At 46.0% G+C, this 16,176-nt stretch overlaps 1 protein-coding gene across 3 annotated transcripts in view; it reads right to left on the minus strand.

Moving 5' to 3' along the window:
• Positions 1 to 16,176, minus strand: part of PRKCA (protein kinase C alpha) — a 508,353-nt gene that overhangs the window by 88,541 nt on the left and 403,636 nt on the right. The window contains exon 9 of one of the 3 annotated variants that reach the window (XM_055243385.2): positions 10,903 to 10,932. The exons of the other annotated variants lie outside the window; for them this stretch is intronic. Within the exon in view, the coding sequence (XP_055099360.1) occupies positions 10,903 to 10,932 (30 nt within the window). The remainder of the gene's footprint in view (positions 1 to 10,902; positions 10,933 to 16,176) is intronic. 3 annotated transcript variants of the gene reach the window in all.

The following is a 16,176-nucleotide window of genomic DNA, read 5'->3' on the forward strand; positions in this document are numbered from 1 at the left end:
CAAAGTGCTGGGATTACAGGTGTGAGCCACCGCATCCGGCCCATTCTTTTATTCCTTTACTTTCTTGGTAAACTTGCTTTCACTTTACTCTGTGGACTTGCCCCAAATTCTTCCATGAAATCCAAGAACTCTCTCTTGGGGTCTGGATTGGGACTTCTTTCCAGTAACGTAACTACATTCCACTTTAAATGTGTTCATTCTCACCTATTTTGTAAATATGTCTTCAAAAATACATGATCTCTTAGCATTCTCGAAAATAAGGCTTTGATTAATATATTTATCAAAGACAGTTGCAACGTGTGGAGAGATGAACTTGACAACAGAAGCTTCTTTCTACTTCTAAGATTCCACGGACAGGCCAACAATGACCAACTATAGGAACAAATGAATAACTGTGGATTTCTCCTACCATTTTTTGTACAACGATGAAAGTCCTCTGTATTCACGGCTAATCTGAACAACATTGGCAAAACAACACCGATGGTAATTCATTGCTATTCCATGTAACAGGGCATGGTTCACAGAAATAGCCATGCCATATGTAAGCAAGGATGTCCAGCACAGCATCATACCTCTAAGGTAATGCCTTTACCTGCACCCACTGCAACGTTAGTTAAGAGAGATCAAGTGTTTCGGAAACAGAAAGCCACAAAGGAACTGAGGGTTTTCACGGTGTCGTTAGTGGAATATGGCCTGTGTATTTCTAATAAGCTCCAAGTCATGATATCTATTATCTTCTACTTGGTAATGGGGCAACAGGTTAAAATGATGCTACTTAATGGGCATGACAGCTTCCTGGGTATCACAGTTAGAGTAAATAAAATGTCCGCTGTTCTCTGGCTCAATACTTCATCCGCTGGGACATGCCAAGCACGCTGCCGCCTGAGGGCCTTTGCAGTTGGGCACTTCCTCTGACCCAGATAGGCAGGGGACTCCTTTCTATCTCTGCTCAAAGGATGCTTTAACCCCGAGGCTCCCTACTCCTTCTGACATTGTCCCTGCACCGGCTTCTGCAATGCATACTCCCTCCCTCTCTTCTCATTACCGATTCTGTATTTCTCTATTTGTTTGTTACTTTCTTTGGCCACTGGGATGAGCAAGGACAGCTCATCTGTTTTGTTCCCCGGCACAGCTCCAGTGCCTAGGATGGTGTCTGGGGCACGGTGGTCCTCAAATATTTGCAGAAGCAATGAGTAGAGTATATGGGGGAGGAAGCTTTTCATATAACATTTTTAAGAGGCAGAAATGTTGCTTTAAAATAATTTCTACAACAAGGCTGCCTCTTGTTATAAAAGTATACCTGCTCATTTTAGAAAATTTAACAGGCATGGATACGCCAGAAAAAAAGAGAGCAAAATTTAAAATATTTATAATTTTATTTTTAATTTATTTTTATTTTTGAGACGGAGTCTCGCTCTGTCATCCAGACTGGAGTGCAGTGGTGTGATCTCGGCTTGCTGCAACCTCCGCCTCCCGGGTTCAAGCGATTCTCGTACCTCAGCCTCCTCAGTAGCTGGGATTACAGGAACATGTCACCATGCCTGGCTAATTTTTGTATTTTTAGTAGAGATGGGGTTTCACCATGTTGGCCAGGCTGGTCTCGAAGTCCTGACCTCAAGTGATCCACCCACCTCGGCCTCCCAAAGTGCTGGGATTGCAGGTGTGAGCCACCACAGCTGGCCTAAAACATCTAAAATTTTATACTCACTTTGGCAGCATATATACTAAAATCCTATAATTTTATCACCCAGAGGTAATCATTAATAACATTCTGGTGGACATTTTCCTAATCCTTTCTTTTCATGATTTCCTATGTGATACAGATAGAATCAGATTGTTTGTAACCTGCTTCTCCCCTTTGCTTATTGTGAACTTCTTGTTATAAGCACTCTTCTGCCACGTGATTTGAGTGACTGTATCATATCCCACTACACAGCTCTACTGTAGCTGATGTAACCATTCCTTATTGTTAGACACCTAGGTTTTTCCTAGTTCTGTTTTCAATAACATGCAGACGAACAATTTTGTGGTCTAAATCTGTGTGCATCCTTGAAGTCCCCAGGATATATTCCTGGACGAATGAAATATTAATTACTTGTTTGAGACCTTTTTGGGGAGATCACAAACAAGTACACTTGTGCCCAGCTGCACAAGGACAGACATTTTAATCTCACCATGAAAAGTCAGAGAGAAGAGGAAGAAGCCTAGAGTCAAAGCAGCCTAATCCCTGAAGGCAGGCTCTTGGTTTCTTTTGGGTTGTGTGTCTAAACTCACGGTTGCAATTTTTTTTTTTTTTTCCTTTCTTGAGACGGGGTCTCGCTCTGTCGCCCAGGCTGGAGTGCAGTGGCGCAATCTCGGCTCACTACAAGCTCTGCCTCCCAGGTTCACGCCATTCTCCTGCCTCAGCCTCTCCGAGTAGCTGGGACTACAGGCGCCCGCCACCACGCCCGGCTAATTTTTTGTATTTTTAGTAGAGACGGGGTTTCACCGTGGTCTCGATCTCCTGACCTCGTGATCCACCCGCCTCGGCCTCCCAAAGTGCTGGGATCACAAGCATGAGCCACCGTGCCCGGCCACACGGTTGGAATTTCTAACTGTACTTCTTTCTCAGATGGGGCTGTGTATATGTGTTTTATGTTCAGATGTCAAAACAAAAACACATCTTTCCTTCCACAACATAGAAAGTGGTCTTGGAAGGTGCTATGGTTTGAATGTGTCTCCCTCAAATTCACATGTTGAAATCCTTAGCCCCAAGGTGATGGTATCAGGAGGCAGGGCCTTTGGAAGGTGACTAGGTCATGAGGGTGGATCCCTCATGAATGGGATTAGTGCCCTTATAAAAGAGGCCTCAGAAGCTGGGTGTGATTCCCAGGCTGATGCCTCTAATCCCAGCACTTTTGAAAGGCTGAGGCAGAAAGATAGCTTGAGGCTGGGAGTTTGAGAACAGCCTAGTCAACACAGTGAGACCCCCATCTCTACAAGAAATAATTTTAAAGATTAGCCAGGCACAGTGGCATGCACCTGCAGTCCTAGCTACTCGGGAGGCTGAAGTGGGAGGATTGCTTGAGCCCAGGAATTCGAGGCTGCAGTGAACAGTGATTGTGCCACTGCACTCCCACCTGGGCATCAGAATGAGACCGTGTCTCTAAATAATAAATACTTTAATAAAAAGAGGACTAAGAGGCTCTTCATCCCATCTACCATGTGTGGGCAAAGCCAGAAGATGCCATCTGTGAATCAGAAAGTGAGCCTTCACCAGACACCTCACCTGCCTTGATCTTACACTTCCCAGCATTCAGAACTAAGAGAGAAACACGCAGTTTGTAAGCCATGCAGTTTATGGTATTTTGCTATAGCAGCCCGAGTGGACTAAGACAGAAGGGGAGCTAATTTGTATGGAGAGCTTAACAGTGATCCTTAGTAAGTCAGTCCCCCAAGCCACCCCACTTCCTTCTGACGGCATTTTTCTGGTTGCACAATCCGATCTGTAAGTGCAACCTGGAAATAAGGGCCTGGGTGACTCCTCCCACACAACTGGGTCAACACCTGCTACTTGGAGTTTTCTCCCGGAGGCGGGAATCACAGGTGACCAGCAAATCACAGGCATGAGTCATTCCTTCTCCTGCTGGCAACTGCAGCGAGGGCCTCAGAACCAGAGACTGTCAGCCACAAAAGGGTCCCTGCGGAGTCTGACCTGCCTAGGATGCAGGTGAAGATGCTGAGGTCTGGAGAGCTAACTTCACTACAGCCTCTGCGCCGCTTCATGGCAGTGCTGGGGGAGGAAGAGAAGGACGCTCTGTTCTCTACAGAGGCCCTGAAACTGGATGCTGGATCATCCCGTGCGTTTCCCTGTGCTAAGGGTTGCCCCATCTGGGCTGTAACCTTTGACTAACAGCAGGAGGATGACAGAGCTTTTAGAATTCAAAAGCAACTTGGGGATAGTCTCATCAAGGCTGCCCATGTTACAGATGAGGAGAATGAGCCCAGGGGGCACCGTGATTGTGTCTAAATCAGTTTTCCATCCTGAGCTCTGAATCCAGAACTCCGGTCTTTGAACCTAGTGCTCGTCCTCCTACATCGAGGGTAAGCAAACTTTTTCTGTAAAGGTCCAGATAGTAAATATTTGTGGCTTTGTGGGCCAAATACTGTCTCTGTCGTAACTCTCCAACTCTGCCATTGTAGTTTGAAAGCTACAAAAGTGAGTAAAGGAGGGAAGCTGTGTTCCAATAAAGCCTTAATGGTGAAAACAGGCAGCAGCTGGGGTCTGGGCTGTGGCCTGCAGTTTGACGACCCTTGCCCTATATCATGCAGGTTCTCAAATCATTCATCCTCATTTGCAGTTAGATTTCAGTACAATGTCTGTATCTCCTTAATCTATCAGAACAGCGACAATTAAGAATCTCAAGAGCACTAGAATTAAATCACTATTCAGGCTCTTCCACAATGCTTGCTATGCCAGGCAGCACAGGAAAAGGAAATTTTGCAGCCAAATAATGGTGGTGAATGAAGTATGTATTCAGCAGAGCAAAATTTAAGGGCAACACATTCAATCGTTTTCTTAACGAGAAATATTTTCATGGACACACCCACTTTGGCTGTTGCCAGGGTTAAAATAAATTCACAGGCAGCGAGAGGGCCTCTGTTGTCATGGCAACCGAGCCATACTCCAAGGAGAAACGTGGGACCCTGATGTGTTGGCACTTTGCCAGATGTGGAAACTGCAAAGTGCTTGGTTCTTTTCACACCATATAATATTCACCTCTAGTATCCCGGTGTGTGATTTTCTTTACAGCCAACCAATTTTTTCCGTTTCCCAGATTTGTCTGTTGATAATTGACACATCTGTTAGGATCGCTAATCTTGATGGTGCACCCCTTGTCTCACCTGCTAAACACCTCCTGGAAAGGCAGTTTGCCCTTGTACCGCGTTCTCCCCAACTGCTAAATCTCCAGGCTTACATGAGGATTCCCCACCAATGACCTTAAGTTTTTCCATCTGCAAAAATGTTTTTCTCCCACCAGGGAGCTGATGGCACACTTGCATCTGATGCCCAGCTTAGAGGAAGGCCTAGTGCGCACTGATACAGCCAGGACATAGCATTGTTCGAGAACTTTGGGCACTTAATCATTTTTGGAAACATATTCCTTTTCCTGCTATGAATGTTCCCCTTTGGAATTAACACCACACTGGCTTTATGGGTTGGCTGTGGCAGGGTCAAGAATCACATGAACTCAGAAACGTCATCAAAGTAAATAGTTTTTCAGACTGTCAGCAACATGGCTTCGAAGTGGGGAATTCTCTGGTGCTAAAAAAAAGCCGGGGAGATAGAAAATGGGTCGGGGCCCCGTGCAAGCAAGAATAGACTGAAGGAACCATCCAGCTCTTGGGAAACCCTTGACTTCTTTGCAGCACACTGAAGATCCTCTAAAGCCAAGGAGTAACTGGGAGCACAAGGTAGTGATCTCATCTCTATGTCCACTAAAATGTAAAGACATCCAGGCAAAAGTTCATTGCTATTTGTTGTGTGCAGGTGTCATGGAATCTTTCATTTGCAAATCTTTACTGCCCTCTTGTGGTATTCAGTTTCTGAAGCAACTGCATTTTGGCTGGGATCTTTTAGCAGAAATCCACCTAAGATTCACTAGTCTGCCTTACAGAGGTGAAGTCCCAATAAATGGGGCAAGATGGCACAAATAAGACACAAAATTGTGTCTACGTAGATGCAAAAAAACTGTATCCTTCATAGTAGATGACCTGAATCACTAATGTAAGTGCCAGGACTTTGCAAAATGCCAATGGAACTATAGAGTGCCAACGGAACTACAGATGCCAAAAGCGGGTTTTAAGATCTCTGGGTGCTCTATTTCTAGAAAACAAAGATCCAAACAGTTGTAGGCCTTTCTGTGTCTCCTGAATCTTTCCAAACCCTTGACTGGGTGCAGACTCTGCAAGCCACAGATCCAAGAAAGGGCCTGGGGGAAAGGGAGGCAATGAGGGCTGCAGGGGGCCCTGGAGTGGTCCGAGGGAGCCACTGTGTTTATCTTAGAAACAAAGAATGACCTGGAAAATAGTGAGAAGTAATGACAGTCACATGAGAGCAGAGTTCAATGAAAAAGCCACTTCTGGGAAAATCCAACTGAAGCTAAGCGAGCACAGAACAGCAGCTCCTGAAGTGAATAGAAAACAGTAACAAAAAACGCACCCAGGCTATAACTGGCAAGAAAGCCCAGTTCCCCAAGGAAGAAGGTTCCAGAGCCTTCCCTCCATGGCTGTGCAGCTGCTGCAGAAAAGGAAAACAGGATGACTGGGCATCCTCACAGAGAAAAGAAAAAAACAAAACAAAACAAAAAACACATCCTATCCCCGAAATGCTGGATACACTGCTCAACTACTCAATGGAAAATTTTTATAAAATGTCTCTGACATTTTATAAATGTCAATTTGAAAAGCAATTTGAAAGCAGGGCTGACTGTCATTAAATTTAGCACAATATTTCCATAATCATTGATTTCATCCTACCCTTACTGAGCCTTTTTAATCCACACCAGTTTTTAAAACCGAGGGGCCTAATTATAGCTCAATGGGACACCTGCTTCCAAGGCTGGCAGCAGCTGCACTCTTCTGGGCTATTCTCCGGGCCCTCTGTGTCAGGCAGCTCACTAGGCGCTCAGGAAGGTGATAAGCATGGGATCTGGGGTCTGCCAGCAGTGGTCTGAGACATCAGTAAAGGCACTGCTCACTTCTCTAAGGCCTCATCTGTAAAATGGGTCAAAACACTCCTTTCTCCTCCTGCAGGCTTGGGAGCCTTGCCATCCTGCAGTTGCGAGGGAGTGATCAGAGCTTGGGGCCGGTGGCTGCTGCCATTCTGAGTAGTCTTGCCACAGCCATCGCCTGCTGCCAGGTGGCAGCATCAGAAGACAAATTCCCATTCCAGGAAGGGGGAAGAGATGAGGGGGTGGAACAGTGAGACCTCTCCTAAAAAGACAGGGGCTTCCCAGCTGCCCTCAGGGGACTTGGACAGGACTGAGGAGTTGGTCTCCAGCAGGAGGGGCTGCCTGAGGGCAAGGTGGAGGTAGGTGTTTCCTGTCTCCAATGGTGGGCACAGGCCTGAGGGGACAAGGGCAGCTGAGGTCAGGACACTTTTCCTTTTACACATGGTATTTGCACCCTAGCACTCTGGCCCCATGCATGAGGCCTGGCAGCTTGGGGGGCGTGGACTCACAAGGGGGCTTTCTCCCCGAGGGAAGCAGCGGGTGGTGGGGAACATGGCTGGGATGCAAGTAGCCTCAAAGCAGAGGGCCTCACACTGGAGAGGAAAGGTGTGTGATGGGATCACTTCACCACCGCACGAGATACTCCTGGGATCTCCCAGCTGTGACTGCTGGGCTTTGGAAGTGAATAGAAGTTTTATGTTAATGGGCCAGGAAAGAGCCAGGGAGTCTAAATTAATACAATTATTGTGACCCTAAGGGTATCCACAGGCTGTGAGGGCCTGGGGGAATGTGAGTCACAAAAGGAATACTCCTAGTAAAAGCTGAGACTATGGCTGTGTCCTGCCTGCCCCCACCCAAGCCATCAGCTCTGAGCAGACCCGGCTGCCCACCCATGACCATTGGTAACTCATGGACAGAGCCCTTCCTGCACAATTCTTTGCAGCATGTCAACAGAGAAAACCAGTGACTGGGGGCCAGACTCGGACTGAGTGTTGACAAGTCTATTTTCAGAAAAAGCCACAAGGTAAAGATTAGCTCATGACCAAGCCAAGGAAGCCACTTTGAAGAGAGGTGTCAGCGAGCGGAGGCACGCTATTATCACTGCCTGGGTCAGGGTGAATTTCCAACATGTGGGTGACATTTTCTTTCTCAGGTAGAGTAGCCTATTTCTTGTCCTCATAACAAAACCACACAGGAAACATAAAAAAGAAGCACCAACACAAAGCATGTCAGAAAAAAGACTTTGTTGACTTGACACTTCTCATCTCTGTGCTTAAATGAATTCAAGATGGCCTCGCTTCACTGCTGCAGGTGGGAGTAGGGTGGGGTACCGGGAGCACTTTCCTATCTGATGGGTTATTTGTACCTAATGTACAACTGGGGTCTCCCAACCTGGGGCCCGGGAGTGGTTTAGAAAGCACAATAAGGTCGGGTGCGGTGGCTCACGACTGTAATCTCAGTACTTTGGGAGGCCAAGGCAGGTGGATCACAAGGTCAGGAGTTCAAGACCAGCCCGGCCAATATGGTGAAACCCCTTCTCTACAAAAAATTAAAAAATTGGCCAGGCGTGGTGGTGCGCGCCTGTAGTCCCAGCTACTCAGGAGGCTGAGGCAGGAGAATTGCTTGAACCTGGGAGGTGGAGGTTGCAATGAACACCATTGCACTCCAGCCTGGGTGACAGAGTGAGACTCCATCTCAAAAAAAAAAAAAAAAAAGAAAAAAGAAAAAAGAGAAAAAAGGACAATGAAGAGTTCACTTTAACTTGGCAATGGCTTCTTGGAAACCAGCAATGCACAGTGACACCTCCATTAGGGAAAACTCTGTAATTCATAACTCCTGCGGATGGAAGGTAGAGAAAAGGCTGAGTAATGACTGCAGCAAACACAAATCTAGCCAGGCACTGTTCTAGGCACCTTCCATACTTATTTAATCCTCCCAACATCCCTAGGAGGTTGGTCCTTTTACCATTTCCATTTTAGACTTGGAGAAATTGAGGCAAGAGAGATGAGCTGAGCGGCCTCAGGCTATGCAGCTACGAAATGGTGGAGCTGGGATTTGAACCCTTGAATCCAGGCAGTGTGGCACTTCCTCGCCACACCCTGCTGCCTTCTTGGAATGATGAGGTGACAGCCACGTTGCCCAGCAGGTGGGAGAAGAGGGACAGTCCTTAAGGAGAAGGGGACAGGGACAGCCCCTCATTAGAGCTAGGAGGAGCCAGGCAAGAACCCAGGGAGGTGAAAGCCTCACCCTAACTCTTTCTTCTTATTTTTCTCCCCTCTCATTACTTCCCTTTTCAGCCACATCTGAGTTTTACACCAGCACCCAGCTTTCCGACATGCTGGGAAACTAAGCCCTGTGATTCATATGTTTCTTTGGAATAACAAAGTTTTCAACATAATAAAATGGACACAAACAGCGCTCAGGCACATCAGGCCACACAAGTGGGAGAGGTTTGGGTCCCAATGAGGGTTCCAGGACCCAAGTGTGAGTTCCTTCCACCAGAGTGGAGGTGTTCCTCTGAAGTAGCACAGGGTGCAATGAGAGGGGTTTACCTGGTTTTTAAACAGGAACTGTTTCCACCTCCTGGAGTGATCAAGAGGTGCCTCTCTCCTCTGAGAATGCTGGAGGGTTTTACTCCATGGGAAGAAGTTGCACAGAGGCTCAGTGTATTCAGGTGTGGCCAACCTCTGGAGATGTGTGTCCAAAGTCAACACGTCGCATTGAATCATGGGACAGGGTTTTCAAACACAGACAAGGGCGGGGGTCGGGGCGGGGGGGCCAGTAACAACAGAAGCCCTGAAAGGCAGTTTTCACACACAGTATTTACCACACTCTGCAAGACTTATGAAACCTCAAGGAATATTTTTTTTCTTTCTCATTACCAGTATCTCTAGGTCACAAATCTCCTGTGGTTCCTCTAACAGGCACATCTGCAGGGTGAGATACAAGTTCTAGAGATGAGAAACTCTAAAAACATGATTTATTAGATGCTGTCTTTAGGACAGTGTTTTTGAGAGAGTATTAGATGTTGATTCCAGCTTGGGCTGGGGGAGTAGGGTTTATCCCCTTGCAAATCCTCCACCCGAGCATTTGAGGGTTTAAATTTTCCAGTTTGTTCCAATGCGAACATGAAAGCACTGCAACAATCTTGGGCTGATTTTAATTACGAACACAGGCAATACGCTGAGAGCACAGCTGGTGTGTGGCCCTAACCAGCTTCCCAGAAGAGTGGTGCTATCAGAAATGACAATAATAGACCAGGTTTTTAAAACCATTTACATGCAAGTTGCAAAATTCCCCTCCATAGTCTGGGCATAGAATGGTTGATTAGATTGCAATGATTGAGTTGGGAAAACATTAAAAAATGAGAAAAAATGAAATAAGAGTGAGAAGGATTAAGCCAGGCATTAAGAACATCAGAACAATTACAGGATTTCAGCCTATGATATATTACACTACATCATCCATATGAACACACTCATGTAGTGTAAATACACCATACTGATTGCATGCTAATGCAGATGTATGCCTATAAAACTGAAAATGAGTCTTAATTCATATGTGATTGAAAGATATTAACAGAAAGAAAGGAAAATGAGCTGTCCATTTAAAGATGCACTCTTTCTGTTCACTGGATGGATGCTTTCAATACAGACTTGAACTTTAATCACTGATAGGAGGTTTTGATATTTGCTTGGTAAAATTTTATTTATTTATTTATTTTTTGAGATGGAGTCTTACTCTGTTGCCCAGGCTGGAGTGCAATGGTGCGATCTTGGCTCACTGCACCCTCTGCCTCCCAGGTTCAAGTGATTCTCCTACCTCAGCCTCCTGAGTAGCTGGGATTATAGGCACCTGCCATCATGCCTGGCTAATTTTTGTATTTTTTTTTTTTTTTTTTTTTTGGTAGAGATGGGGTTTCACCATGTTGGGCAGGCTGGTCTTGAACTCCAGACCTCGGCTGATCCACTTGCCTCGGCCTCCCAAAGTGCTGGGATTGCAGGTGTGAGCCACCGTGCCCAGCAGGTAAAATTTTAAACTAACCTAATCTGAAGAGGAGGGGAGACTGGTCTATTCTCTGGGTGATTAAGACATGGCATTTTTTTTTTCATGGGAGGGCTGTGGCTGCTTGGAAGGGAGCACACAGACTAAGACACAAGTAGGTGTGAGATTCAAGCTACCAGAACACGCAGTGCATCCTTAAGGGTGGAGAGCATGGCTGCAGGCTGAGGCCCGGGAGCCACAAAAACTGAGGCAAGTGTTTTGTGGAAGGAAAGTGGATGAGGAGAGAGCGGAGGAAACTACCTTTAAGAAGCGGACATGACAGCCCTGTAAAAGATAGCAGAAGGAGAAAAACTGCCAGGTTAGTAGGAGAAATGCTACACACAGGAAATGCTACACACAATTAGCAGTGTGAGAAAACGAGATTGAGTACAACACAGCACAGGTTCCAATTACGATGCAGGCAGGCACAGCAGACAGACGGTGACCCCGAGACACAGCACCAGGGTCAGGAGAGAAGGCACGGTGAACCTTCCAGGGCACTCTACTCCGGAGGCACCCCAGGTGCAGGTCTCATTTGACCCTTGGAGGGGTAGGAAGTAACTCTTCCTTGTTTGAATAGTGAAAGGCCTAGAATCAAGCTTTATGAGGACAGGACCCTTCTCTCTTCCTTGTGGCATTTCCGTGTCTGAAAGTGGTCTCACATCAAACAGCTCCACTACATTCAGGGACATGTTTTGCCATCGGCCAGTTCTCATGACGGGGTCCTGGAGTATTTGGCGAATCAACTCATTTGAGGCAGCACATAGCAAGGTGCCCAGTAATGTTATATACAGATTGCCATTTTTCAATAAATGACGATGAAACCAAACCTGCTTACCATGAAAACTATTAGTAAAAAGATTTTGTTTTTTCTTGGTGATTCAGAAGGCTCTTCAGTATCTTGGAAGTGTCCAAGATGACTGACGAAACATAAGCTGGTGGGACAGTGAGTTAACCAAGCTCCAGTTGACTGAATGCCACACAACCAGGGTTTGCTTTTCTTCTATTCCATTTTATCATTATGGGCCTTTAAAAGTCAGTAATCACAAATCCACTTATGATTGTCCCTAAAATAGGCCATTTTGTTCCAACCCCAAAAACTCTATTTTAGGATAGCGATCTTAATCCACATCAAGATTAAAGGGAACTAACAATAGCAACAGAAACACCCTTATTGGAATCTTGGTATTGGACACAGCCTTAGAGGAAATTTAATCTGGCATTTCTCCTGCATCTTTCTCATAGGGTTGCCTGATCTTTGCTTGGGTATCTATAGGCATAGGGTACTCTGTAGTGAGTAGCTGGGATGCCCTGAGAAGTACATGGCATAACTTTAGGAGGTTCCTATCTCCAACTGCCATCTCCAATAGGTCACCTGCTTCTTTCTACAGGGAGACAGAAAACATTTTGCAGAAACGCCTTGATACAATTGCTATGTGGCTTCACAGCCTTCCGGCAGCCACTGGGTAGTTATTCTTAGACTCAAGTGGACCTAGAAAGAACTCTAAGGCTGTTTCACACTTGGACATGACAAACCATCCCAAATCTCCTCTGGAAAAAAAAAAAAAAAAATCAAAGGAAAGGCTGAAGTGACCCAGCCCAGATACGCATAGCACCTCTTGCTCTACACATCTGCAAGAGCTCCCAGGGAATCCCTGGATGCTGGGAAGGGAGATGAGGAAGCAAAACACCTCTGCTCAAGGTGAAAGTGGCAAGTGGCAGGAAGCTGCACTAGTGCCAAATGTTAACCACTTGGTTTTCAATTAAGTGCTGAAGACACGACAGCTACTGAGTTCCCTGAATTCCTGAACAAGGACATCTATGACCCCACTTGGCTGGCCTGATGAACTGGGAAGTGCTACCATCATGTGTACATCAAGGCAACAGTCCTAATGGGTAAAGAGGCCTCATCCCTGAAAACAAACTAAAACCAAAATACAACACCATGAGCACCTCGGCCACACGTTCCTGGACCCCATTTGGGGAGCTCTGATTTTGAATTCTCTGAGGCCTCTGTGGTCCTAGCTGCCTGTAAAAGCCATGTTACATCAGGCGAGCCATAATCTTTTCAGCAGTGAGGCTTACTCAGCATCTCAAGAGCTGGAGATACTGCTACGTGGATAAAGAACTGACTTGTGGCCTGGGTCAGACTCCCGCTGATCTAGGCTAGCTACTATTTAGGAGAGAGGGTGTAAGCTTCCCTCCACTGTGAGGGTCAGGGGTCGTTTCCAGAAAGTGGAGATGAGGTACAAGGTCTCATATCCCTTAGTACTACTCCACAATGTTCCCAAGAGCAAGGTTCTGTCTCTAGCCCCAGGGACAGTGCTTGACACACAGTAGATGCAGCATCCACCAGTTAGAAATGTCCAGAATTACTGATTTCTGGAACCATAAAATGTATGGGAAAGAAACTGGTACATCTTCAAGAGCAACCAGATTTGTCACACACGTGAGTTTTACACAACTGCTAGAGGAAGAAAGGGAGGTGCTCGTGGCTCTAAAATGGCCTCTCCCCTGAAGGCCTCCAACTAGCCTCATAAAGATGTTGGCAAAGACATCTTCCTCTGGGCTGTCAAAAAAGTGCAGGTGAAGGGTGGACTTCTCATGGGCCTGATGTTTAGACTTCAAAGCATTCAGAGGAGGGCCTGAGGTTCTTACTCTGGAATCAGGAAGGTGACACATCTTACAGGTGTGTCTGGCAAGTGAGCAGTCTTTAGACTGCACAGTCAGGGCAATTTTAAGAGGCTGGAGAACCACGTAAAGGGACACGTAGGATTTGAAAAGCCTGGGACTGATGGAAGTGGAGGAGAAGGGAGGGTCTCTCCAAGGAGCACAAGCATGGGCTGAGATGCATTAATGAGCATGGTGGATACATGGAGAGGAGTCAGAAAAGGGGTGTCATAGGGAAGGGTGTGCGGGAAGGGACAGGGTATGAGACAGAAGCATCAACTCACACAGGAGGTCTGGGTCCTGCACTAACTAGCTTTGAGCACACTCCCTTTTGCTTTTGTTTTCCCATCAACAAACATGATCTTAAACATCTCTCCCAGTTTGAATACCCTATTATTCCATTAACCCAGAGGTCACAGACTTTTTCTGTAAAGGACCAGAGGGCATACATTTAGGCTTTGAGGCCCATGCAGTCTCTTTTGCAGGGACTCAACTCTGCTGTGGTAGCGAAGGAGCAGCCGTGGACAACACACAAATGAATGAATGTGGTTGTGTTAATAAAAATCTATTTATGGGCACCAGATTTTGGATTTCACCAAATTTTCATGTCTCACAAATATCCTTCTTTTTTTCAACCACTTAAAAATACTGAAACCACTCTTTCTTTTTTTTTTTCTTTTTTTTTTTGAGACAGAGTCTCCCTGTCGCCCAGGCTGGAGTGCAGTGGTGTGATCTCGGCTCACTGCAAGCTCCGCCTCCCGGGTTCACGCCATTCTCCTGCTTCAGCCTCCAGCTGGGACTACAGGCGCCTGCCATCATGCCTGGCTTTTTTTTTTTTTTTTTTTTTTTTGTATTTTTAGTAGAGACGGGATTTCACCGTGTTAGCCAGGATGGTCTCGATCTCCTGACCTTGTGATCCACCCATCTCGGCCTCCCAAAGTGTTGGGATTACAGGCGTGAGCCACCGCGCCCGGCCTTGAAACCACTCTTACTTAGCTCATAGGCTGTATATACCAAAGCAGGTGGTTGGGTGTGGGTCATAGTGCACTGATCCCTACACTATTTAATACGGATACTGGAGGTGATGAAGTCTATCCTTGCTGTCTTCACGACCACAGGAGACTGAATTTGTTTACTCATCAGTCAATAGGTTTCATCTTCTTGACCAGCATTTCTCAAACTTTAATGGGCTCAGGAATACCTGGGGACCTTGTTAAAATAATATTCTGACTGGATCAGAGGCTGGGCTGGGCTCTGAGACTCTGCATTTTTAATCAGCTCCCACACTTGGAGGTGCAAGATCTAGAGCTCAGGCTGCTCGCCGCTTCCTCTTTCAGGATACCCAGGGAGTTGAGAACCCTTGAGATTTACCGCTCCAGGGACATGCAATCTTTTTTTTTTTTTTTTTTTTGAGACAGAGTCTCACTCTGTCATCCAGGCTGGAGTGCAGCGGCACAATCTTGGCTCACTGCAAGCCCCGCCTCCTGAGTTCACGCCATTCTCCTGCCTCAGCCTCTCCGAGTAGCTGCGACTACAGGCACCCGCCACCACGCCTGGCTAATTTTTTGTATTTTTAGTAGAGACGGGGTTTCACCATGGTCTCGATCTCCTGACCTCGTGATCCGCCCGCCTCGGCCTCCCAAAGTGCTGGGATTACAAGCATAAGCCACCACGCCCGGCCAGGACATGCAATCTTAATTCTCTGTAGGGCATGTTTTTTGGGGAAAACAACAAATAGCATTATGTTTGGTGTCACCCTTATTCTAGGTCTCTTAATTTTATTTTAGGGGCTTTAATTTCCTCTTAGGTGCTTGAGATAGAGCCATGAAGACTTGTGCCAATGCTTAGCTGCCATGTTCATGCTAGTGCCAGTGGACATCGGCTCTGTCTTCCCTCCTTCCAGTTCCTGTAAATGAAGGGTGGCACCCTTGGTACCTGCTCATTCCCTGTGGGTACCAGGGCCTGGGGACATTTGCAAAGCTGCCTCTAACATTTAATATCAGGCTTGTGTGATAGTAACTAATATTTCTTTAACCAGCAACATCCACCCACAAGGCCATCCCTGTAACTACAAGACACAGGGCTTTTATGCTGTTTCAGGAATTCATTAGACAGACAACTAGAATGCATAATCTTTTTTGGTTTCCCAACAAAATTATTTCCTCGAGACAAATTAAACTGGAAGCCTGCTGCCAGCACTCTAATATAAATGCATGCACCCTCCCTTACAGACTCATGAGAAATTCTGTACAGTTGCTTTCAGAGGCTGTCGTGCTTCCTTTGGGTCTGCCCAGTTGAATGCCAGGTTAACCTCTGTTGACAGTGATCTAATGAGTGTTTGAAAATGATTTCTACTACTGACCTGTCTCCTATATCAGTTTAAGACTTTGCTTGTAAGACAAAGCTGAAGGATAAACCTTAAAATATCTCTTTCAACTGCTGTGCATTTTATAGATTTTTTTCCCCCTTAACATCACACAGTTAAGAAAGTAATTAAGTAAGCTATTTAGGGACAAAAAAGCAGAGAGCATATTGGGGCACATAGATTTTTTTGTTTTGTGTCTAAAAGGTCACCTGCAAGTACTCTGGTTTCCATAGTAACCGTGGCAGGGCTGATCAGATCAACAAATAGCTACAATTTATCTGAGGGTCTCTAGTGAACTGTGTTTTGTGGTTTTATTTTTCCCCCAACTGGAAAAGAGCATTCTGAATTAGATAAAGTCTTCAAAGACAATGGAGGCTTTGAGAA

The sequence above is a fragment of the Symphalangus syndactylus genome, chromosome 14, assembly GCF_028878055.3.
Source record: "Symphalangus syndactylus isolate Jambi chromosome 14, NHGRI_mSymSyn1-v2.1_pri, whole genome shotgun sequence".
Taxonomy (NCBI): Eukaryota; Metazoa; Chordata; class Mammalia; order Primates; family Hylobatidae; genus Symphalangus; species Symphalangus syndactylus.